Below are 27,087 nucleotides of genomic sequence, written 5' to 3' on the forward strand. Positions count from 1 at the left end.
GGAAGCAAACTCTCAAAAGATGCTTCAGCACCAGATTCAGCTAAGCCAGAACCCATCCCCATCTATTCGGAGTTTCCCAGTAACATGACTTATATACTTTCTTTTGTTTAGCTTGAGTTGGATTTCTGTCATCCATGAGAAAGACATGTTATATACAATTTACTTGTATCATATATTAAAGCAAGGCCCCTAGGAAAGTCCGCTATATAATAAAATAAATTTTCTTTCAGAAAAGCTGAGGAATAAAGTTAATAATTAAGTAAAAACCATCACATATACAGGAAATGTTTTCAAGAAATGGGAGAAATACTAAAAACAAGTGAATTTTTTAATGTTACAGAAGACAGTTCAGACCTTACTATATAATCATTGTAATTACCAATATCATTTTATAACTATATATGTGTCTGAGGATATGTGTATAGTAACATTTAAAAATCAATCCACTTTTCAATTCATCTCACCTATTTCTGTTTGTATATATTTATGTCTATATACATACATCACTTCATGGCAAACAGATGGGGAAACAGTGGCTGACTTTATTTTTCTGGGCTCCAAAATCACTGCAGATGGTGATTACAGCCATGAAATTAAAAGACGCATACTCCTTGGAAGGAAAGTTATGACCAACCTAGACAGCATGTTAAAAAGCAGAGACATCACTTTGTCAACAAAGGTCTGTCTAAGTCAAGGCTATGGTTTCTCCAGTGGTCATGTATGGATGTGAGAGTTGGACTAGAAAGAAAGCTGAGCGCCAAAGAATTGATGCTTTTGAATGATAGTGTTGGAGAAGACTCCTGAGAGTCCCTTGGACTGCAAGGACATCCAACCAGTCTATTCTAAAGGAGATCAGTCCTGGGTGTTCATTGGAAGGACTGATGTTGAAGGTGAAACTCCAATACTTTGGCCACCTGATGCGAACAGCTGACTCATTTGAAAAGACCCTGATGCTGGGAACGATTGAGGGCAGGAGGAGAAAGGGACAACAGAGGATGAGGTGGCTGGATGGCATCACCGACACAATGTACATGGGTTTGGGTGAACTCCGGGAGTTAGTGATGGACAGGGAGGCCTGGTGTGCTGCTGTTCATGGGGTCGCAAAGAGTCAGACACAACTGAGTGACTGAACTGAACATATACAAAGTATACACTAATATACTGTACATATACCATATATAATTTATGTACAAAATATATTTATATGTTTTAAAAAGTAAATATACAGATTTCATTGGATTTTTTTGCAACAACTTCTAGAAACGTGTCTTTTCTAAGTCATACTCATATATTGGGGCTGAATACTATGGTACTCTAAAAAGCAATGCATATTATTGTTTTTACAGTGATTCATATTTCCAAAAGACATTAAGATGAAACCTCTCAAGATAGATAAAATGAGTTTTTATAAATTATGTCATGTTTTAAATTACTATTTTTTATTTCCAGCAAAAATATTTAGGAAAAAATCATCTTTCTGGTCTAGAGCTAGCAAAATTTCAATTCCAAAAAGTAAAACTGGAATATCTATTCCTTACTCTCAAAAGGTTTAGAAAAACATAATTATATAGAGACAGAGTGATATATGGCATAAAGTTAACAGCTGAGGGTACTTGAGGGAACTTTGTACTATTTGTGAAATTTTTCTGTAAGTTTGAAGTTATTTCAGCATCAAAGTTCACAACTTTGTATTTTGTCTATCATATGATTATGAGAGTAAGTGATGATGCCATTAAAAGTACATTTTATTTTGTGAACTTTGTCTTTATATTGATGACCCATTTTTGAGATTTCTGCCTTTACCTTATTAATTTCTAAGGACTCCAAGTTTATGAAGCCTTTTGCTGATTCATACTCTTCTCAAGAGCCATTTGCCTTTTCAGTTTAGTTTATGGTGATATTTTCCCCCATGTTAAACCTATCTGATGTTTATTTTAGCCATTTTCTCCTATGTTCTGGTTGTGAGATACCCATTTAAAGGTTTAATATATAATCTACCTACATTTGCTTCTAGTTTGGAAAAACAAGAAGAGAAAAAGATGATAGAAAAGTATGGCGTAGTAGGACTACGAAAATTAATTTACCTATTTCCTTATCTGCTACTAAATTTAAAAGAGAAAAACAGTTTTGGTTCATTTTCATTTTTAAAATAGCTTTTAATTTTTTTAATGTGACTATGTACTTCATTTCTGTGGTAGTCATGTAGTTACCACAAAATGAAAGCTTAGAGTTGCAGACATGACATAACCGTGCAAGAAAGAAAAAAAAAAATCAAATATTTGCACAAATGTTTTACAAATGTAACACTTGATCAAACTTTTTTCTTTATACTAAGAAATATCTAAGTGTAATACAAACACACACTTCCCTGGTGGCTGAACAGTAAAGAATCTGCCTGCAATGCCAGAGACTTAGGTTTGATCCCTGAGTTGGGAAGATCCCCTGGAAAAGGGAATGTAAACATAAAATTTTACCTGAAATGTGCCACATTCTAACAGTATTTATGCCTTCCATGAGTTGGTTCTTGTGAACACAGGAACTACTTCATAAGTTAAATAAACCTACAGAAGCCATTTTATATATATATATATATAAATATTACAGATGAAAGTTTTCCATTTCAGAAGTGGTACAGTTCTTTAAAACCATAGGCTGTGGCTCTAAACTAGATGGATTCAAATCACAGTTCTGTTATGAAGCAGTTATATGATCTAGAGTGAAGTTAACTAATACAATGAACAATACTTACATCACAGAATCTGGGGAAAGATTAAACAGATTAATATATGTAAAGTACTTGGAAATAGTACTGGCCCATTCAAAGCATTCAACATGTTAACTGAGTTTCATCTAAAAACCATGCCCACACTTTAGTTAAAAGGAATGAAAACTATAAAGAATTTGAGATCAAAAATCTCAGAATCAGGGTTTCACAGCTATTTTTCACTAAGTCCATGGCTTGTATAAACCCAAAAAGAGCACAGAAAAGTATGTAAAAACTATTGAAAATATAGGAATAATTTCATTAAAAATATACACATAGAAGTTTTTCATCTACCTGTTTCAATATAAAATAGCCTAAGTATGCCAAAAATAAAAGCTTAAAGAAAAAACTGCAAATAACAAACTTTAAAAAGATGTAAACACTTTCATTGGTAAATAAAGAACATAAAGTTTTCTACTCATAGAACATACATAAAAATTTTCCATGCACTTTCCCTCATAAATATCATAAAATTATTCAAAATATTGTTGGCAATGTTATCACAATCCAACAAAATAAGAAATAAAATACTAACAAAAAATGTTAGAACATTTGAGAATTAAGAACTCATTGTAGTTCATGAATAGAAAGAAATCAAAACAAATAACAAATTATATCAATGCTACTGATACTGCTGCTAAGTCACTTCAGTCATATCTGACTCTGTGCGACCCCATAGACGGCAGCCCACCAGGCTCCCCCGTCCCTGGGATTCTCCAGGCAAGAACACTGCAGTGGGTTGCCATTTCCTTCTCCAATGCATGAAAGTGAAAAGTGAAAGTGAAGTCGCTCAGTCGTGTCCAACTCTTCGCGACCCCATGGACTGCAGCCTACCAGGCTCCTCTGCCAATGGGATTTTCCAGGCAAGAGTACTGGAGTGGGGTGCCATTGCCTTCTACATATATCAATGCTATAGATACAAAAAGCACATCAATCCAAAGCCACAGAAAACAATAACAATTACACTAAGAAGAAATATTACAGTCTTCCTTTATTACTGAAGAAACTGACTAATCTTGGTAAAGAAACATAGCACTAGTAAGCACAAATCTTACAAACTCAAAAAGAAAAAAATCTGAAAATATGAAATAAATGGATAAAGGGAAAAGCTCAAATTAATGAAGAAAGAATAAATTTTAATAATCATTAAAACAATCGAAAGGTTAATACTTCTGAAAGCTCAATAAATAGGGAAACCCTTTTTGAGTCTGTTCATGGGAAAAAGTGTAAATGTGTGAGAGAGACAGAGATTAAAAAAAAGTAAACATTGAGAAGAAATTCAAGTAAGTACTTAAGAATATATAGGTACAGACGACCAATTTGTTAACCCAAGAGAAAGGAACAATTCCCTTAAAAAGATAAGCTATTAAAAACCAAATCAAATTGAAGTAGAAAGCTTAAATAATTTTGATAAAAGAGTTTGAAAGAAGTATTTTCAAGTTATTTTAAAGTGACCAGGATCAGGTGGTTTTACCAGTGAGTTCCATGTAGATTTTAAGGAGCAAAACTTTTATTTAAACTACTCTAAGCCATAGAAAAATACTAAAATTTCTATTTGGTGAAGTGAACATTATATTAGTTCTCAAATATTGTAATACAAGTACAAAAAATATATAAATTATAATTTAATGCCCTTAACTAAAATATAAACCTTGGCAATATATCAAAATAATACTGTAAGTGTTCATTCTAGTAACACAAGAACAGTTCAACAGTTAGGAAATTTATCATCATCAATTACATCAACAAACTAAACTTTGATTTCGTTATATGATTATAATCATGAATGACCAAAAAAGCCCTTCATAGAAACTCAGTCATTTCCAATAGAAAAAAAGCAATTTAGTATCCCAAAAATATTTAAACATAACATTTCTTAACAAAAACATTAATACACATAAAATAAATAATCCTTAGACTATCCTGATTAAATGTTTCAGAGACTTTTAATACATCTAAATACCTAAATGATGGTGAAATTTGATGGTAAGAATTAAGAAATAAGGACAAATCTGAAATTTTCTACATATATATAAAACATACACAAGAGCATATTCATATCTATGTACAGACATGCTTATATATAAATACCATCAAATTCATATATAACAACATACGTGTGTCCTCTCAGAAAATACATACTACACGTAGAACTATACATTTGTATTTTCCATAGGTGAAAATACTAGTGTACCTGTTTAGGCAGTCGGAACAAGGAATTCTTGTAGAAAATGTCCTTGGCCTGGCTCCACGTGCCATCGATTATGATTATTGTGGAAGGATAAACAGGAGAATCTAATATAAATTCTTCCAAATTAGCAGCTTCAGCCCCTGGATATAATATTAATGTATCAGACTTCCGACAGATAGTTGAAAGTTCAGGATCTCTAAAAGTTTAAAATAAAAAGTCTTTATTAGTCTGTGAGGAGGACAGAAGCTTTATTATTCTTGTTGAACTTCTCTCAAAAATGCATGTTAAAGCATTTTAGCACAAGAGATATAATAATGAATAAGACAGCCTGTCTGCAAGCAATGAAACAAACTTCAGGGGGAAAGAGACGAGTTAAAGAATCATGGCATCTACAAAAATATACAATTAATATCAGCTTTAACAATGTCCCTTGAGATTAGGATCAGGGTAAAGATATGGGCTTTTGCCACTCATAATACACACTGTACATACTGAAAGTCCCAGTTACTGCAATAAGGCAAGAAAAAGAAATAAAAGCCATAAGCAACAGAAAGGAAGACATATACATGACAGAAAATGCTACTTACATATAAAGTTCTAGGGAATCTACAAAACAATTTCTATAACTAACAAATAAACTTAGAAAATCATAGTATACAGGGCTAATATACAAAGCCCAACTCTTTTCTTATATACTAGTGGCTAAAAAATGATAATAAGTACATTTATATTCTATTTACAAAGGATACCAAAAGTAACATGCCTCTTATCCCCCCACGGTAATATCACAAACTCTATAACAGAAATCTAAATCAATCATTTAATTACTAGACTAATATTAAAACAATATACTTAATCGGCTTTAGTTTAAAATCCAAGAGTGAATAATAATTTACTGGATAAGCACTATATTAGGCACCATCAAAAAAACCTGAAAATAACAAGGCGCAAAATGAGCTCGACTATTTAGAAGAGTATCAAGTTTCTCATGCCCAAGCACATTTGTGGAAGGGTTAGAAAGCCAACTGTCAGGGATGACCCAGATGGTTTCCACTTCTACCACCAAGATACTCACCATTTTTGCAATAAAAAAAGAAGGTCCAAGTTGGCAGATTATATATCCACATCTATCCAAGAATTACAAAGAAACTATCATTATAAAGAGCCTCTGTGTGTGAAAGAAGTGTCACAGTGTAAATTATTTGGTTGCTCCCCGGGGAAGAGCTCTGGATCGTGCTTCAATTCCCAACAAAACGGCAAAATTCAAACAGCAGCACCAAGCCCAGACCAAAGCTCACTTCTGCAGGGCAAGGCAATGCAAACTGTAAATATATATATATATATATATATATATATATATATATATATGAAGAATGCCTAAACAATAATTTCAGAAAAAGGAAAAAAGTTATTTTATAAACTTCTAATATGATGTTATTTTCATAATACAAAGTTAAATTAATAAAGGAAGAAAAACATTTGGTAAATTCCTTAGGCTTGGTGTTGGCACTAATCTTAGCATTTTCATAAGTGAACTGAAAAAGAAATCTCCATATTTTCAAGAGAAATTAAATTTTTCATCTAAAAATATATTTAGTATCAGTTCAGTTCAGTTGCTCAGTCGTGTCCGACCCTGCAACCCCATGAATCGCAGCACGCCAGGCCTCCCTGTCCATCACCAACTCCCGGAGTTCACCCAAACTCATGTGCATTAAGTCGGTGATGCCATCCAGCCATCTCATCCTCTGTTGTCCCCTTCTCCTCCTGCCCCCAATCCCTCCCAGAATCAGGATCTTTTCCAATGAGTCAACCCTTTACATGAGGTGGCCAAAGTGTTGAAGTTTCAGCATCAGCATCAGTCCTTCCAATGAACACCCAGGACTGGTCTCCTTTAGGATGGACTGGTTGGATCTCCTTGCAGTCCAAGGGACTCTCAAGAGTCTTCTCCAACACCACAGTTCAAAAGTGTCAATTCTTCGGCGCTCAGCTTTCTTCACAGTCCAACTCTCATATCCATACATGACCTCTGGAAAAACCATAGCCTTGACTAGATGGGCCTTTGTTGGCAAAGTAATGTCCCTGCTTTTGAATATGCTATCTAGGTTGGTCATAACTTTCCTTCCAAGGAGTAAGCATCTTTTAATTTCATGGCTGCAATCACCATCTGCAGTGATTTTGGAGCCAAAAAAAATAGTCTTACACTGTTTCCAGTGTTTCCCCATCTATTTCCCATGAAGTGATGGAACCAGATGCCATGATCTTAGTTTTCTGAATGTTGAGCTTTAAGCCAACTTTTTCACTCTCCTCTTTCACTTTCATCAAGAGGCTTTTTAGTTCCTCTTCACTTTCTGCCATAAGGGTGGTGTCATCTGCATATCTGAGGTTATGGATTAGAGATACCAAGGGAACATTTCATGCAAAGATGGGCTCGATAAAGGACAGAAATGGTATGGACCTAACAGAAGCAGAAGATATTAAGAAGAGGTGGCAAGAATACACAGAACTGTACAAAAAAGATCTTCACGACCCAGATAACCATGATGGTGTGATCACTCACCTAGAGCCAGACATTCTGGAATGTGAAGTCAAGTGGGCCTTAGAAAGCATCACTACAAACAAAGCTAGTGGAGGTGATGGAATTCCAGTTGAGCTATTTCAAATCCTGAAAGATGATGCTGTAAAAGTTGCTGCACTCAATATGCCAGCAAATTTGGAAACCTCAGCAGTGGCCACAGGACTGGAAAAGGTCAGTTTTCAGTCCAATCCCAAAGAAAGACAATGCCAAAGAATGCTCAAACTACCGCACAATTGCACTCATCTCGCATGCCAGTAAAGTAATGCTCAAAATTCTCCAAGCCAGGCTTCAGCAATACGTGAACTGTGAACATCCTGATGTTCAAGCTGGTTTTAGAAAAGGCAGAGGAACCAGAGATCAAATTGCCAACATCCACTGGATCATGGATAAAGCAAGAGAGTTCCAGAAAAACATCTATTTCTGCTTTATTGACTATGCCAAAGCCTTTGACTGTGTGGATCACAATAAACTGTGGAAAATTCTGAAAGAGATGGGAATACCAGACCACCTGACCTGCCTCTTGAGAAATGTGTATGCAGGTCAGGAAGCAACAGTTAGAACTGGACATGGAATAACAGACTGGTTCCAAATAGGAAAAGGAGTACGTCAAGGCTGTATATTGTCACCCTGCTTATTTAACTTCTATGCAGAGTACATCATGAGAAATGCTGGGCTAGAAGAAGCACAAGCTAGAATCAAGATTTCAGGGAGAAATATCAATAACCTCAGATAATTAGTACAGATAGGATCAAAGTAATTGTGAAGACTGTGAATAGGCAGGAAAGCAACAAATATGCTTCAAAGGTAAGAAACAACTTGTAGAAAAATTTAAATATATATTTATATTAATGGGTTCTATAATACAGAGCAAAATAAGATCCAAGAGTATTGTAGAATTGTCTGTGAAGATATCAACTAACTAACTTTAACATACTGGACCTCATCAAAAAAATATTTTACAACACAAGAGAAGGTAGTCTATCATTTTTTTAAAAATATGACGTGCCTATAACTAGAATACTAAATACAGTTCTCATCACTGTACCTTAGGAAGATCTTAATGGACTAGAAATGGAATATATGTTTTTATATAAATAGATATCATATAAAATTAAAAGAAAAAAAGAAAAACAGGAACTGAATCTAATACAAGTACTAACATCTTAAAATAAACCATCTTAACAAAAATGAAATAAACAGTAAATATACATGCCTTTTGAGGGAGAAGGCAGAAATTCTATTTTTTAGCCACTTCCAATGTACTATGTTCTAGGTCTGATAGATAACCTGAAGGAAATCATTTTTAAAGTAAAAAAAGAATTTGATTAAATTGCCCTAAAAATTAATTTACCTTTCCTCGCTGAAGCGACGACCAATCTTGATTTTACATTTATCTTTGGGGAGACATGCTGCTAGAAGAGGAACTGTCCGCAGCACCTTGTTTTCCTGTAATTAAAAAATTAATTAAAATGCAGATTTTACTTAGATAAACACACTTTTAAGACTTTTTTCTTTTGGCCACACTGCACAGCTTTCCGGATCTTAGTTCCCTACCCAGAGATCGTTGAACACACCCCTCAGCAGTGAAAGTGCCAAGTTCTAACCACTGGACTGCCAGGGAATTCCCCACTTTAAAAATTTTCTGATGAACATTTGATTCACAACATTATATACAACTTTCACAAGTTGTTTACTACAGACCACAATTTAATAAAACAGAGCTTATCAGTACTAAACATAAGTGTATATTTTTATTCTATTTGGGTGTATTTATATGTTTACTGATCAAAAAAGATAATATTAAATAATAGTTAAGATTATAAAAAATGTAAACATGTTTACATTGAATCAAACTTTTTGATTCAATTAAAGAAAAAACAAACTTTTTTTCACTACTACATTTTGTAGTATGTCAACTTGAAGCTAATTATCTAGATATTGATGCTTCAAAAGCAAACACGTGTTCAGAAAACAAAAGAATTGGGCATACTGTTTTGTAACAATAAAGAAACACAGAAGCCAACCTTAAAAGCAACCAATGGAACAACTTGAGCAATAAAATAATAAACATAGTATTTGGATTATAACCCAAAGTATAAAATAGAGTCCAGACTGATATAAATAAATATTAAATAAATAGGAGAGAAGAGACAAATCCTCCTCATAGAAGAATTCCGAGGAATAAACATAAACTCTCCCCACTCCAGGAGGTGATGTTTCCTCTCTCCTTCCTACTTGAGTGTGGGCTGCATTTATGACCTTCCATCCAAAGAATAAAGTATGTAAAGAGAAATAAAATACAATTTTCATGTGGAAAAAGTTGGTGACAATTTCTGTAAATTGCATTAACTATCATCATAGTTAATGTTCACCATAAATCAGTGGTTTTTTTCTCTCAATGTCCTAACTTCCAACACAAAAAAACCACCTTTTTGGTTGTCACAAGAACTCCATTTTTAAGCCTAGTAGCGTCAGGTGATTAGCTATTCTGTCTTAGCCTCATACTTATCTTGGTTATTCTGGCCTATGGGGCTCAGTCACTGCCTGGCTCTTTTCCACTGGCCCAACTGGGAATGTCATGCTTAATCAAATAAGTGACAGAGCCCTAGAGAATCTCATGGACTGGCAAGCTACAGCCCATGGGATCGCAAAGGAGTCAGACACGACTAAAGCAACTGAGCAGGCACGCACACAGACTCCAATGTTATCTTTACCAATTTACTTAATCCTGTGTGTATATACATCCTCACAGTGAATAATTTGACTACTTTTGTGTCTGTAAAAAAGTGACAATGTCCTCAAGGATTATCAAATATTACTTACCTTCCTTTAGGAATATCATTTAGCAAATTAATACATAAAACAATAAAATTATACATGAATTTATTAAAGTAATTAAAAATAAATTTATAATTATTTTTTTTCACAGAAACAAAAAGTATTGTAGTAATGGTATTCAACAAACACACACACAGTTACTCTCTCAGAACATTCTGTGTTTACTTCTTTAACCTCTGAATCTAGGAAGTATTAATTAAAATAATATGTAAAAGGTAAATTTAAACATGCTGAGAGTAGTTAGACTAATCTACCTAATAAAAAATTCAAAAAGAAATAGGAGAGTCAGAATTTGCTGGGATTTTAACTAAAAAGAACATGCAGCAGTCTGGCGCTTGAAGAAGCCTGGAAACAGCACTTTGGAGCAGCTCCTCTGGTGAAGGGGACGAGCAGGAGGCAGACAAGAGGGCAGTTTCAGGACAGTTTCCAGTGTCTCACACTGTTTTCTTCCCTCCTTCCCAGCACTTTTGAGACTCTGATACATAATTAAACCACCTTCCAAACTTTTGTCAAAGTAACACATGTATAAAAGTCAAACAGTGCCAAAAGATTTAAAATGTTCCCAGATACAGTCCCCAATACTACTTCCCAGAGGCAATTGCTTTAACTTTTCCAGCTATTTCTTCCAGTAGTTATGTTCATATTTCTATACATGCCTTGCTATTTCTTATCAATTTTAGATATTACATACAAACTATCAATTATTACCATCATATTAGGTAACCTTAATGTATGTAATTCTAAGTGCATTTTATGTATTATTCATTTACTAGTCACCATAAGACTCTTCCCTCATACCTTCCCTCTATCCTCATACTTCCCTCATACCCTCAGTTGGTAAAGAATCCACCTGCAATGCAGGAGACCCTGATTTGATTCCTGGGTCAGGAAGATCCACTGGAGAAGGGATAGGCTACTCTCTCCAGTATTCTTGGGCTTCCCTGGTGGCTCAGCTGGTAAAGAATCTGCCTGCAATGCAGGAGACCTGGGTCTGATCCCTGTGTTGGGAAGATCCCCTGGAGAAGGGAAAGGCTTCCCACTCCAGTATTCTTGCCTGCAGAATCCCTATGGACAGTGGAGCCTGGCGGGCTGCAGTCCATGTGGTTGCAAAGAGTCAGATACAACTGACTGACTACACACCGACCATTCACCATAAACCAGTAACACAGTATATTTTTATTACATCCATTTCATTAATGACAAAACTGAGGCACGGATAGGTTATCTTTCCCAGGGTTACAGAGTTTACAGAGATGTGAAGAATTTAAACTCCTGAGCCTTACTCATTCTATAACTATAGCCTCTCATAATTAATGAAGATTCAGCTTTCTTACATAACTCCTTACCCTTACATCTTCTAGTACTTTTAGTGAAATCAATAAACAGTATTTACAGCATTAATGGCAATATGTGTGTGTGTGTGTATATATATACATATACTGTTCACAAAAAGCCAAGCTATTTAACATAACATTTCTTTTTTGTAAAGTTTTTTTTGTTATTTTTGAGGTAACTCTTTTCTTTCTATCCTTAAGTAATTTTCTATATGCATGTCCATACTCTTTGAAATGCTCCACCATAATAAACACCATTTCATCCATTCCATCAAGTCTTATTTCCTCAAAGCCCCTTCCTAGAGCCTACACAACTGGTTTTCCATCAGTTTTTTGGGGAAGACATCAAACTGACCTGTTCTGTGACTGAAAACTGTATGCTGAGATTAAGCACAAGGCAGCCCAGTATGACTGAGTTAGATTAAGATTGCAAAGTTCCTTGGGTGATAAAGAAAAGCAATACAGATGGACTTGTACATACGTGAAATACATTTGCAGCACATACAATTATGGATGGATCATCTAAAGTGTGGATTAACCATGAAAGAAGGAAGGAAGTGAAGAATAGAGAGAAGGAAGAAGAAAAGGAAGCGGGGGAGGCAGGAATGAAGAAAACAAGGAAGATATGAAAACATTAAAATTGCCACAAATCAATGAAAAACCTTCAGTTTAAAACCCATCTTATATCTGGAACCAAATAACAATGAAAATGTCCCATACTATGTGTATTATAAAATGAAAACAACACTTGTCATCAAAAGTCAAGCTTTAGTCAAAACTGTTATGGCCAATAAGCTATCATTTTATGTAAATTTGAGCTACACTGGGTTGTAAGTTTAAATGCAGTAATATAATGCTAGTGATAAAAGTGTCACAATCCTGACAAAAGCATGCTGTTAACACTGGGGGAAAAAAAAGGGTTGCCCAGCAAATGAAACATCTAACAATTCACAATAAAAGTAATTATTTTATCATTTGGAAAAGGAAAGTGACAGATTAATATCCTTTAATGTCTTTGTTAAAGTCTTCAAGTGCTGTATATTAATACTTCAGAAATACAAGAAAAACATTATTCCTCCTTCAAAGCCTGGTAGAGTTTTAACTTCAGTTTACATTAAACTCATTTCTGTACCTGTATCACACATCAAAGAGTTTGGTACTGATGCCAATTTCTGATTATCTATGCTCTCCTTCCCTCCTCTCATTACTGCATTTGAGTTACTAACACACATACACACTACCACATGCATAATCCTCCCCAATATATGAAACCATTAACTAAAAAGCTTTTATATACAACATATATACATATTTTATATATTTTTATTTTCATATATACATGTAAAATATACACATTTGTTATATTCACTTAAAGAAGTAAAAAACTTACACATTCATTTTATAACACTAAAGGGCTGAGAGTAACTTCTACCTTAACAAGGAAAGACATCAAAGAACAAAAGCTAAGATCAAAATTTAAAAAGCAATAATTTCTTGACTCAACTCACAAAATCTCATATTTTTTCTCCATATAAAATCACTGGAATTCTAAATTTCTCTCTACCATTCAGTAACATGGTTTTTATGAAATAACACCATTTTATGAAATACATTTTATCTGTCTATAAAGCATATCAATTTATTTTTAAAAATGCTGAAAAGCTGAAAGGGATGAGTATGTTCACCTGCATGCATCCTCTTGTGTACTAATATCCTATCTAACATTGTGTATTTCACAACACCTTACTTACCTCTGCTGGATGCTGAATTATATACAAGTAGGTAGAGATGTGTAGAGGATGTGCTGGTAGAAATGGACACAAACATACTTTCTGAGGCCGGCTAAAAGACAAAATAAAAAGAAAAACTGTAGTATGTTTAAAATAAAATTATATAGCAATAACATAAAAATTTAACATAATCGCACTTAATTATATAGATTTGCTAAAGCTGAATTCTTTTAAAGTGATATTAAGAAAGAATTTAATCAAACATATTTTCAATCTGAGAATTTGAAAAATAAGACTCAGGTAAATTTTTTACCATCCATAGTAGATTAAAGTATCTCAAAAAATATTGCCTTAATTATCTTCAGTGGAAGAAGAGTCGTAAGTCACCACCATGTCTTTTTATTCATGAAGCAATACTTCTACTAACTTGCATTCCAAATCAAGAACAGATCTCATGTCAAACAGAAACCTGGCAACTAATCTGCATCATCTGAAGTTGGAAGGAACAAAGTGATAATAAAATACTGGAATATAATCACCACCTAGAAGGCAGTGCCTATCAAACTTAGCCATCAGTCAACATGGAGAACTTACCAGTTGTGAGAAGAAACCCAAACAGGGGCCACCAAAGAATATTTGGCTAGAATTACATCCTCAGAGCATGTATCATACCCATTTATTTTCCCTTCTGTTATGGTTTACTCTGTTGCTTTCATTTTCCTTACTTTTTAGTGCCTCACTTGCTTCAGTAGTACTTATTACAAAATTCGGATGGAATAAAAGGGTACACGTCCCATCTCAGTTCTCCAGCCTAGTGCATTCTCTTCCCTAATGGCAACCAGTGATTAGTTTCTTGTGTGTCCTCCCAAAGGTACTGAAGGCATATACATGGGTAGTTTACAATTACATCCTGTATTAAATATGTGTTTATAACATGAAATTAATCAAGCAGCCAGATAAAATATGATGGAAGCAAATGTTCACAATAGATCACTATTACAGGCAGATGTCACATGGCATTGTAACAGTATACAAGTGAATGCTATATTTTAAAGAGAATTCCCAACAGCATATTTACTATTAGAAAATCGATTGCTACCCACTGTTTCCTCAATTTTACTTATGTTGAGTTATAGCCTGAGGTAAAAAATATGTATATTAATAAAACACAGTGTGAGTAAATTGGTTCGATTGTATCTACCATCTCACTTTGCAAGAAACTGTTAAACCTTTGCTCCTGCTGAAGAAATTATCTAAATAATATTTGAGGCAGAGGTATAAACATATTGTACAATGTGACCCCACTTCCCCTTTTCACTACTGAACCAAGAGTGAATGATTAACACAAGGAAATCAATACACTTGTTTTCCAATGACATCTGAAATGATTCAGTGTGACTACTTAGTCCTACCAAGGATTCCTTCTTAGGAATGTGAGCAAATTTATAGGAACAGAGAGTCTCTCAGTGGTCACAAGAAGAGTAAACATAAGCAAACAGAGGAGGAGTGACTTATGGGACTATACAGTGACAAACAAGGGATTCCCTGGTGGCTCAGATGGTAAAGAGTCTGCCTGAAATGCTGGAGACCAGAGTTCGATCCCTGGGTAAGGACGATCCCTTGGAGAAGAAAATGGAAACCCACTCCAGTATTCTTGCCTGGAAAATTCCATGGATGGAGGAGCCTGGCGGTTGGACACAACCGAGCAACTTCATTTTCATTCACTTTCAGTGACAAACAAATCAAGGGCTACAATTAGAAAGGATTTCCCATTCAATGGAAGGACACAGCGGATGAGATATATTCAAGTTTTAAAAGTTTAAGTTTCTGGAGTCTATCCCATCAGGATGTTTGCATAAGCCTCTTAGCCTCATCCACAGGGGTCAGACAGAAGAAGCAAGAAGAACTACAATCCCAGAGCCTCCAAAACAAAAGACACAATCACAGAAAGCTAACCAAAATAAAAATTCATAGGATCATGACCCAGATAAAGGAACAAGATAAATTCCCAGAAAATCAACTAAATTATATGGAGACAGGCAATCTTCCAGAAAAAGAATTCAGAATAATGACAGTGAAGATGATCCAAGATGTTGGAAAAAAAATGGAGAAGATGCAAGTAATGTTTACCAAAGACCAAGAACTAATGAACAAACAGAGATGAACAATACACTAGAAGCAATCAGTAACAGAATACCTGAGGCAGAAGAACGGATAAGTGATCTGGAAGAAGAATGGTGGAAATCACTGCCACAAAACATGGAAAAAAGAAGGAAAAGAAGTGAAGACAGCATAAGAGACCTCTGGGACAACATTAAACACACCAATATTCACATTATAGGGGTCCCAGAAGGAGAAGAGAGAGAGAAAGGACGTAAGAAAATATATGAAGAGATAAAAGTTTAAATTTCTGATTTTTTTTTTTTGCATGAAACTGCATATGACTGCAATGCATGACCAAATGTCAATAACATTATTTTATAAAATGTAATTTAAGATCAGATGAAAGGACTTCCACAGTGGTATGGTGGATAGGACTCTGCCTGCCAAGGCAGGGGACATGGGTTCAATCTCTAGTCTGTGAATATTCCACATGCTGTTCAGTTCAGTGGCTCAGTCGTGTCCGACTCTTTCTGACCCCATGAATCGCAGCACGCCAGGCCTCCCTGTCCATCACCAACTCCCGGAGTTCACCCAAACCCATGTCCATCAAGTCGGTGATGCCATCCAGCCATCTCATCCTCTGTCGTCCCCTTCTCCTCCTGCCCCCAATCCCTCCCAGCATCAGAGTCTTTTCCAATGAGTCAACTCTTCACATGAGGTGGCCAAAGTACTGGAGTTTCAGCTTTAGCATCAGTCCTTCCAATGAACACCCAGGACTGATCTCCTTTAGAATGGATTGGTTGGATCTCCTTGCAGTCCAAGGGACTCTCAAGAGTCTTATCCAACACCACAGTTCAAAAGCATTAATTCTTCGGCACTCAGCTTTCTTCACAGTCCAACTCTCACATCCATACATGACCACTGGAAAAACCATAGCCTTGACTAGATAGATGTCTCTGCTTTTTAATATACTGTCTAGGTTAGTCATAACTTTCCTTCCAAGGAGTAAGCATCTTTTAATTTCATGGCTGAAATTGCCATCTGCAGTGATTTTGGAGCCCCAAAAAATAAAGTCTGACACTGTTTCCACATCTATTTCCCATGAAGTCATGGGACCAGATGGCATGATCTTAGTTTTCTGAATGTTGAGCTTTAAGCCAACTTTTTCATGCTCCACTTTCACTTTCATCAAGAGGCTTTTTAGTTCCTCTTCACTTTCTGCCATAAGGGTGGTGTCATCTGCATATCTGAGGTTATTGCTGAGGAGCAGCTAAAGCCCACACGCTACAACTACTGAGCCTGTACACGCTAGGGTCCGCCATCTGCAACTACTGAAGCCCGTGCACCCTAGAGCCTGTGCTCTAGGAACAAAAGAAGCCACCAAAATGAAAAGCCCATGCACCACAACAAAGAGTAGCCTTCACTCTCTGTAAATAAAGAAAGTCCAAGCACAGCAAGAAAGACTCAGTACAGCCAAAAATAAGAAAAAGATCAGATGAAGCCATTTTTAAAAAATCAGAATTTAACTGCAAATCAACTGACATATTTATAAACTATATGGTTCTAAGAATATGAAAGAATGCAAAAAAACTACCAGATATCCTATGTAGGAAAATCCACATATCAGTAGAGCCAAAAAACTGAAAAATCCAATCAAGAAAACAATCGGAGTGAAAGCCATAGACTTCTGTGGGTAGCAGAAAATTGGCAAAATAAACTCTTGTTAATAACATCTTTCCAGCTTGTGATGAATCACAAGCTGGAATCAGGATTGCCAAGAGAAATATCAATAACCTCATATATGCACATGATACCACCCAAACTGCAGAAAGTGAAGAGGAATTAAAGAGCCTCTTGATGAAGGTGAAAGAGGAAAGGGAAAAAGCTGGCTTAAAACTCAACATTCAAAAAACTAAGATCATGGCATCCACTCCCATCACTTCATGGCAAATAGATGGTGGGGTGGGGAAGGAAACAGTGTCAGACTTTATTTTTTTGGACTCCAAAAACACTGCAGATGGTGACTGCACACATGAAATTAAAAGACGCTTGCTCCTTGGAAGAAAAGCTATGACCAACTTAGACAGCATATTAAAAAGGAAAAACATTACCTTGCCAACAAAGGTCCGTCTAGTCAAAGCTATGGTTTTTCCAGTAGTTAAGTACGGATGTGAGAGTTGGAAAATAAAGAAAGCTGAGCGTTGAAGAATTGATGCTTTTGAACCGTGGTGTTGGAGAAGATTCTTGAGAGTCCCTTGAACTTCAAGGAGATCCAACTGGTCAATCCTAAAGGAAATCAGTCCTGAATATTCATTGGAAGAGTCAACTGATGCTGAAGCTGAAACTCCAATACTTTGGATACCTGATGCAGAGAACTGACTCATTGGAAAAGCCCCTTGATGCTGGGAAAGACTGAAGGCAGGAGGAGAAGGGGACACAGCTTGATTCCAGTTTGCACTTCACCCAGCCCAGCATTTCATATGATGTACTCTGCATATAAGTTAAATAAGTAGGGTGACAATATATAGCCTTGATGTGCTGCTTTCCCAATTTGGAACCAGTCCATCGTTCCATGTCCAGTTCTAAATTGTTGCTTCTTGACCTGCATACAGATTTCTCAGGAGGCAGGTAAAGTGGTCTGGTATTCCCATCTCTTTAAAAATTTTCCATAGTTTGTTGTGATTCACACAGTCAAAGGCTTTGACATAGTCAATAAAGCAAGAGTAGATATTTTTCTGGAACTCTCTTGCTTTTTTGATGATCCAACTGATGTTGGCAATTTGATATCTGGTTCCTCTGCCTTTTCTAAATCCAGCTTGAACACCTGGAAGTTCTTGGTTCACGTACTATTGAAGCCTGGCTTGGAGAATTTTGAGCATAACTTTGCTAGCGTATGAGATGAGTACAATTGTGTGGTACTCTGACAAACCTAGACACAGTATTAAAAAGTAGAGACATCACTTTGCCAACAAAGATCCGTATAGTCAAAGCTATGGTTTTTTTGGGTAGTCATGTATAGATGTTAGAGTTGGACCATAACAAAGACTGAGCACCAAAGAACTGATGCTTTCAAATTGTGGTGTTGGAGAAGACTCTTGATACTCCCTTGGGCTGCAAGGAGATCAAATGCAAGGAGATCAACCCTGAATATTCACTAGAAGGACTGATGCTTAAGCTGAGGCTCCAATACTTTGGCCACCTGATGAGAAGAGTCGATCCATTAGAAAAGACCCTCATGCTACAAAAGACTGAGGGCAGGAGGAGAAGGGGGCAACAGAGGATGAGGTGGTTGGATGGCATCATCGACTCAATGGACATGAGCTTGAGCAAACCCAGGAAATAGTGAAGGACTGGGAAGCCTGGCGTGCTGCAGACCCCCAGTCCTGGCATGCTGGGGTCACAAAGGGTCTGATTCGACTGAGCAATAACATCTTTGACTCATGACGTACATACATACATATATACACATATATATATAATTATAAAAGTCCTTAGTATGACAGGATAGTGCAAAGAACTACTCTGGTTATTGATAGCTCTGGATTTCATGTCTGACCAAAACCTCTGTTCACGGGGGCGGCAGCAAACTGGGATAGTAATTTCTTTACTAGGAAGATATGCTTGGTCTTTAGGAAGATTTAGAATTAAGTAGTTTGGAGAGTTGCACTCCCAGGATAATAAGGAAAGTTGCATCAGGCACCCACTCTCCAGGGAAACAGGCAAAACTGACTAATACTATTTTTAAAAACAACCACTTAAAGACTCTAGAAATTATCCTAGGGCATATTTGAATAAAAAAAAAACATTACTCAAGAAAATTCACAGGAAAACTTGGTATTAGGATAGATTGTGGCATTTGAGTTATAACCCATTTACTACCTTGCCCTGGTTCAGGTTGATAGAAAGTCCTCTCCAGGTAAGTGTGGCCAAGAGAGCAGAGCTTCCTCTCAGCTTTCAGTCAAGACTTACCATATGTCATCTCCTCCAACTCCCAACTGAAGAAAATAAATTCCTGGTGAGTGTGGCCAAGAAGAGCAGAGGCTCCCTTCCTCCACCCAGCCTTTACTTTAAAACACAGAAGCTTTACTACAGTGCAGGAGGCTGAAAATGTTGGGACCCCAACTGCTCTCACCCCAAATCACTTGTAGGATAGAACTACAAGAAGCTGCTACACCAGAGGCAGCAAGTCAATGGCTCCTGTCAGTCCTGTGCCCAGGAACTGCCCTGGAGGAGAGTCAGGCTATATAAGAAAAAAGAGCTCTAAAGCTCTCCCTAAAGTAAATGACTTTATCTGAAATGGAGTATGAGAAATTCAAGCCCAAGATTGCTCTCAAAACAAAAACTCTTCTTAGTTAAGAGCAACAAGCTAAATAATAGGCCAGCTAGTCATCAGAAAGAACCAGAGAAACAGCTCAGAAGAGCACATCTGCAGTCAAAACCTCAAAAACTACCCCTCCCCAAATTTAACTGGACTGCTGAGCAATTCTCCAGAATGATCAGCTGATAATTAGTGGAGGCTAATGGGAAGTATGCAATACAAAAAGAAGAAGACAGCTTAAGAGAAAGATGCTGAAAGCACATTCAATGAAAACCTGCTAAAATCACTGTAAAACTGGTGGTGTCTACACAACTTTGCTAATATAACAAAACAACAACAAAAACAGCTCTAAATTATACACTTTAATATGATAAACTCCATGGTCTGTGAATAATATCTAAATAAAGTTGCTATTTTAAAAAATATAAAAATGCAATGAAAAAAGAATGTTCGATGTAATTAGTAAGAAAGAGGCTGGGCTATGTGCTTAGTCGCTCAGTCGTGTCCAATTGTTTGCAACCCCATGGACTACAGCCCACCAGGCTCCTCTGTCCATGGGGATTCTCCAGGCAAGAATACTGGAACGGGTTGCCATACCCTCCTCCAGGGGATCTTCCCAACCCAGGGATTGAACCCAGGTCTCCCACATTACAGGCAGCTTCTTTATTGTCTGAGCCACCAGGGAAGCCCAAGAAAGAGGCATTTTACCACTATTTGACATCATGTTTTGTTAAGGTGGGTTTCCTTCTCTACAAAGTAAACTACCTAACGGCAAGGACTTGACTTGACCTACTTTTTTCACTTTTATACCCCAGCACCTAGCATAGTAAGCTTTCAATAAATACTGTTGCATACATAAGCGAATATCTTTGCATTCCCTCTTACCTCGACCTTGGAATGCCCTTCTCCTCCTACACAATTTCTTATCCTATCCCTTCATTTTCTTACATATCAAACACTAATCTCTCCTTCACTTCCTGTCTAGTACTAAGACAATTAGTTTGCATTATAAATGAAATTCAGAGTCTCAGATCTTCCTTTGACATTTTTGTTGCTTTATTTTGGGCACAACGCGAAACTTGTGGGATCTTAGCTCCTCTGGGTGTTGACAGTGAAAGCACCAAGTTCTAGCCACTGGATAGCCAAGAATTTCCTCAGATCTTCCTTTGTTATCTTTTGTGATCTTTCTTGTAAGCAATAGCATACAGGAGGCAAAAATATTTACTGAAGAAAATATTTACTAAACAACAGCAACAACAACAACAACAAAAAACCAGTTAAGCACTTTATATATAAACCCTGTAACTGTGATTTAAGCTAAACCTAATTGTTTCGGCTTATGCTTTAAGTTGCTCATAAAATATCATTACCTGTTTATTTAAAAGCATGCCCCCTTTATTAACCTAATTCTAATTACCTCAAGCTAATAAAACTATAGTTCTTTAAAACATTTTGTATTTCAGTTAAGTTTATATTTAGCAAGTTACTTTACAATAAGAATGTGTACTTATTTACTATTAACAGCCATTTTTCTCACACTTTCCTACTCTACAATTGTCTGCATGTACTATGCTGGTGACTAGCTATCCAAATGTTAAACTATTTCTTACCAAACTAATGGTAAGCACAGAGTAACTGCTCTCCTAATTTTAAAATCCTTTTCCAAAAGAATAAAATATCTAGGAATAAACTTAACCAAGGAGGTGAAAGACCTGTATGTTGAAAGCTACAAGACATTAATTAATGAAAGAAAATGAAGAACACACAAATAAATGGAAATATATTCCATACTCATGGATTGGAACAATTAACATTTTTTAAACGTTCATACTACAGATCACTGCCTTGTCATGGCAAAGGGGCCTGCATAATTCAATGAAGCTATGAGCCATACACGGAAGAATTGATGCTTTTGAACTGTGGTGTTGGAGAAAACTCTTGAGAGTCCCTTGGACAGCAAGGAGATCAAACCAGACAATCCTAAAGAAAATCAACCCTGAATATTCATTGCAAGGACTGATGTTGAAACTGAAGCTCCCATACTTTGGCCACCTTATGAGAAGGGTCGATTCATTAGAAAAGACTCTGGTGCTGGGAAGGATTGAAGGCAGGAGAGGGATGACAGAGGATAAGATGGTTGGATGGCATCACTGAGTCAATGGACATGAGCTTTAGTAAGCTCCAGGAGATGGTAAAGGACAGGGAACCCTGGTGTGCTGCAGTCCATGGGGCCATAAAGAGTCGGACACAACAGAGAAACTGAACAATAATGTAGGGCCACCCAAGACAGACAGGATTCTGACAAAACCTGATCCACTGGAGGAAGAACAGCAAACCACCCCAGTATACTTGCTGTGATACTCTTATGAACTGTATAAAAAAACAAAAAGATATGACACTGAAAGGTGAGTCCCCCATGTTGGAAGGTGTCCAACATGCTACTGGGTTAGAACGGAGGACAACAACTAATAGCCCCAGAAAGAATGAAGCGGCTGGGCCAAAGAGGAAGTGGAGCTCAGCTGTGGATGTGTCTGGTGATGAAATCAAAATCTGATGCTACAAAGAACAGTATTGCATAGGGACCTGGAATGTTAGGTCCAAGAATCAAGGTAAATTGGACTTGGTCAAGCAGGAGATGGTAAGAACAAACATCGACATCTTAGGAATCAGTGAACTAAAATGGATGGGAATGGGGGAATTTAATTTAGATGACCATTATATCTACCACTGTGGACAAGAATCCCATACAAGAAATGGAGTAGCCCTCATAATCAACAAAAGAGTCTGAAATGCAGTACTTGGATACAATCTCAAAAACAACAGAATGATCTCGGTTCACTTCCAAGGCAAGCAATTCAACATTACAATAATTCAAGTCCATGCCCCTACCACCAATTCCAAAGAAGCTGAAGTTGATCAATTCTATGAAGATCTATAAGACCTCCTAGAACTAACACCAAAAAAAGATGTTTTACTCATCACTGGGGATTGGAATGCAAAAGTGGAAAGTCAAGAGATACCTGGAGTAACAGGCAAGTTTGGTCTTGGAGTATAAAATAGAGCAGGGCAAAGGCTAAAGGCTAACTGAATTCTGTTAAGAGAATGGACTAGTCATAGCAAACACCCTTTTTTCAACAACACAAGAGACAACTTTTACACATGGACATCACCAAATGGTCAATACTGAAATCAAATTGATTCCATTCTTGGTAACCAAAAATGGAGAAGCTGTATACAGTCAGCAAAAACAAGACTTGGAGCTGACTGTGGCTCAGATCATCAGCTTCTCATAGCAAAATTCAGACTTAAAACTAAAGAAATTGGGGAAAACCACTGCCAGCCAGGTACAACTTAAATCAAATCCCTTATGAATATGCAGTGGAGGTGACAAATAGATTCAAGAGATTAGATACAGTAAACAGTATGCCTGAAGAACTATGGACAAAGGTCCATAATATTGTACAAGAGGCAGCAAACAAAATCATCCCAAAGAAAAAGAACAGCAAGAAGGCAAAGTGGCTATCTGAGGAATCTTTACAAATAGCTGAAGAATGAAGAGAAGTGAAAAGCAAGGGAGAAAGGGAAAAGTACACCCAACCAAACGCAGAGTTCCAAAGAATAGCAAGGAGAGACAAGAAGGTCTTCTTCAACGAACAATGCGTAAAAACAGAGGAAAACAACAGAAGGGGAAATATTAGAGCCTGCTTTAGGAAAATATGAAATATTAAGGGAACATTTCACCCAAAGATGGGCACAATAAAGAACAGAAATAGTAGAGACCTAGTAGAAGGACAAGAGACCAAGAAGAGATGGAAAGAATACATGGAAGAACTGTACGAAAAAAGATCTTACTGAACTGAATAAGAATGATGGTGTGGTCAGCCACCCAGACCCAGACATTCTGGAGTGTGAGGTCAACTGAGCCTTAGGAAGGAAGCACTGCTGTCAATAAAGCTAGTAGATGTGGTGGAATTCCAGTGGAGCTATTCAAAACTCTAAATGATCATGCTATCAAAGTGTTGCACTCAAAATGTCGCAAATCTGGAAGACCCAGCAGCGGCGACAGGACTGGAAAAGGTCAATCCTCATCCCAATTCCCAAGAAGAGCAGCACTACAGAATGTTCAAAACATCAGACAACTACACTCATCTCCCATGCTAGTAAAGTCATGCTTAAAATCTTGCATGCTAGGCTTCAGCATTATGCAAACCAAGAACTTCCAGACATCCAAGCTGGATTTAGAAAATGTAGAGGAATGAGAGGTCAATTGTCAACATTCACTGGATCACAGAGAAAGCAAGGGAATTCCAGAAAAACATCTACTTCTGTTTCATCAACTATGCTAAAGTCTTTGACTGTGTGTATCATAACAAATTGTGGAAAGCTCTTAAAGAGATAGACCATATTACCTGTCTCCTGAGAAACCTGTATGTGGGTCAAGAGGCAACAGTTAGAACACTGTATGGAACAACTGGATTGAGAAAGGCATACAACAGGGCTGTCTGTTGTCATTCTGTTTATTTAACCTATACACTCAGCACATCATGAGAAACGCCAGACTGGGTGAGTTTCAAGCTGGAATCGAGTCAGACAGGAGAAACATCAACAACCTCAGATATACAGATACCATTCTAATGGCAGAAAGAGAAGAGGAATTAAAGAACCTCTTGATGAGGGTGAAGGAGAAGAGTGAAAAAGCCAGCTTAAAACTAAATATTGAAAAAACAAAGATTATGGCATCTCACTCCATTACTTTATGGCGATCAAAAGAGGAAAAGGTAGAAGTAGTGACAGATTTCCTCTTCTTGAGTCTGAAAATCACTGCAGATGGTGACTGCAACCATGAAATCAGAAGACAACTGCTTCTCAGCAGGAAAGCTATGACAAACCTAGACAGTGTTGAAAAGCAGAGACATCACTCTGCCAACAAAGGTCCATATACAAGGTTACCATCTTCCCAGTGGGCATGTACAGTTGTGAGAGCTGGCCCATAAAGAAGGTAGCATACCAAAGAATTGATGCCTTTGAACTGTGGTGCTAGGGAAGACTCCTGAGAGTCCCTTGCTCAGCAAGGAGATCAAATCAGTCAATCTTAATGGAAATCAACCCTGAATATTCACTGGAAGGACTGATGCTGAAGCTCCAGTATTCTGGTCACCTGATGCAAACAGCCAACTCATTGGAAAAGTCTCTGATGCTGGGAAAGATTGCGGGCATAAGGAGAAGAGGGTGTCAGAGGATGAGATGGCTGGATGGCATCACCAATGCAATGGACATGAACTTGGGCAAACTTCAGGAGATGATGAGGGATAGGGAGGCCTGACTTGCTACAGTCCATGGGGTCACAAACAGCCAGACATGAATCGGCAACTGAATACCAACAACTACAGATTCAATATAACCCTATCAAACTTCCAATGACATTTTTTACAAGAATATGACAAAAATTCCTAAAATTTGTGGAACCATTAAACCAAATAGCCAAAAAATCTTGAGAATGATGAATAAAGCTTGAGGCATCATGATCCCTGATTTCAAACTATTCTAACAAAGCTGCTGCTGCTGCTAAGTCGCTTCAGTTGTGTCCGACTCTGTGCGACCACATAGACAGCAGCCCACCAGGCTCCCCCGTCCCTGGGATTCTCCAGGCATTTAAACAGTATTGTACTGGCATAAAACCACACGTAGATCAACAAAACAGAACACAGAGCCTAGAAATAAACCCATGCATATATGGTGAATTAATTAACAACAAAAATGCCAAGAATATACACTGGGGAAATGACAGTCTGTTCTAAATGGTGTTAGGAAAGTTGGACATTCAAATAAATGAAACTGAACCATACACAGAAATCAACTCAAAATGAACTAAAGATCTGAATGTAAGGCTGGAAACCATAAAACCACTAGAAGAAAAATATAGACAGTAAGCTCTTGACTTACATCTTGGTAATGATTTTTTTAACCTGACACCAAAAGCAAAAACAAAAATAAACGAGTGGGACTATATTAAATAAAAAGTTTCTGCCCAGCAACAGAAACTATCAAGAAAATGAAATGATTAACCAACACACTAGAAGAAAATATTTGCAAATCATATATCTCATAGGGGGCTAATATGCAAAATATATAAAGCACTCATTTAACTTAAGAACAGAAACAAACAATCCAATTGAAAAATGGATATAAGATCTGAATAGACAATTTTCTAAAGAAGACATACAGATGGCCAACAGGTACATGAAAAAATGCTTTACATCATTAGTCATCAGTGAAATGCAAGCCAAAACCACAATGAGATATCACCTCACACCTGTTAGAATGGCTACTGTCAAAAAGAATAGAAATAAATGCTGGAGAAGGTGTGGAGAAATAAAAAACCAAACTTCTAGAATTTACGTAGATCTCAGGAAGAAAAAATAATATCTGATAAATATACTGGTAGATTGGGTTTAGGTTTGGAAAACAGCTATTAAGATATCTCACTGACAATATCATTGTCTTGCTACCTGATCTTGTCCGTGTCAGAGGGTTTCAATTTCCTTTTTCATAGCACTGGCAACGAAACATCAAGAAAGTTCTGGGAAATAACCACTGAATCACAGGCAAATGTAATAAAATGTAGTCATTTATGACTATTTTAAACTAATTTATAACACAATGACCAAAGAGCTGAGATTTTTAACTCTTCTACATTTACAATGCATTGCAAATGTATTATAAATACTGTTTTCTGTCACCGGCTGTTATCTATACAACCCAATAAACATTTATTGGTTATCCATACAACCCAATAAGTGTTTATCAACTCTTAATACATAAATGGGGTTTTCAAATAATTTCCTTAAAGAAATTTTATGAAACATGCTTTTTCTTTTCTCATTAAGGTTGTATGAATAAACATACACACTTCCTGTCAGATGGACTGACTAGCTTCTGAAGTGAATGATGTAACACAAGGGTAAGCTGTCACTCACTCTCGTATGCTGTCTTTGACAGCCTATAGGCATATGACTACAGATGCTAAAACCTACAAAAACAACTTTCAAAAGCTTAAATATTAATTAATATTTAAAAGTTTAATTAAATCTCTAACAATACTTACCAAAAGCTATTTTTCTCATAGTACTAATTTTAATCAAGAAAATCTTACAGAGGCAAAGTTTAAAGATTAGTGAACAGATTTACAAAATCATTAATTTAAAAAGAATTTCTTTTACCCACTAAAGTAAAG

General features: G+C 36.6%; 1 protein-coding gene across 1 annotated transcript in view; it reads right to left on the minus strand.

The window, feature by feature from the left end:
* DTWD2 (DTW domain containing 2) overlaps positions 1-27,087 on the minus strand; it is a 70,318-nt gene that overhangs the window by 26,490 nt on the left and 16,741 nt on the right. The window contains exons 2-4 of the mRNA XM_006078085.4: positions 13,454-13,544; positions 8,882-8,976; positions 4,959-5,151 (exon numbers count right to left, since the gene is read on the minus strand). Of these exons, the coding sequence (XP_006078147.1) occupies positions 4,959-5,151; positions 8,882-8,976; positions 13,454-13,544 (379 nt within the window). The remainder of the gene's footprint in view (positions 1-4,958; positions 5,152-8,881; positions 8,977-13,453; positions 13,545-27,087) is intronic.

Source organism: Bubalus bubalis, chromosome 9 (assembly GCF_019923935.1).
Source record: "Bubalus bubalis isolate 160015118507 breed Murrah chromosome 9, NDDB_SH_1, whole genome shotgun sequence".
Taxonomy (NCBI): Eukaryota; Metazoa; Chordata; class Mammalia; order Artiodactyla; family Bovidae; genus Bubalus; species Bubalus bubalis.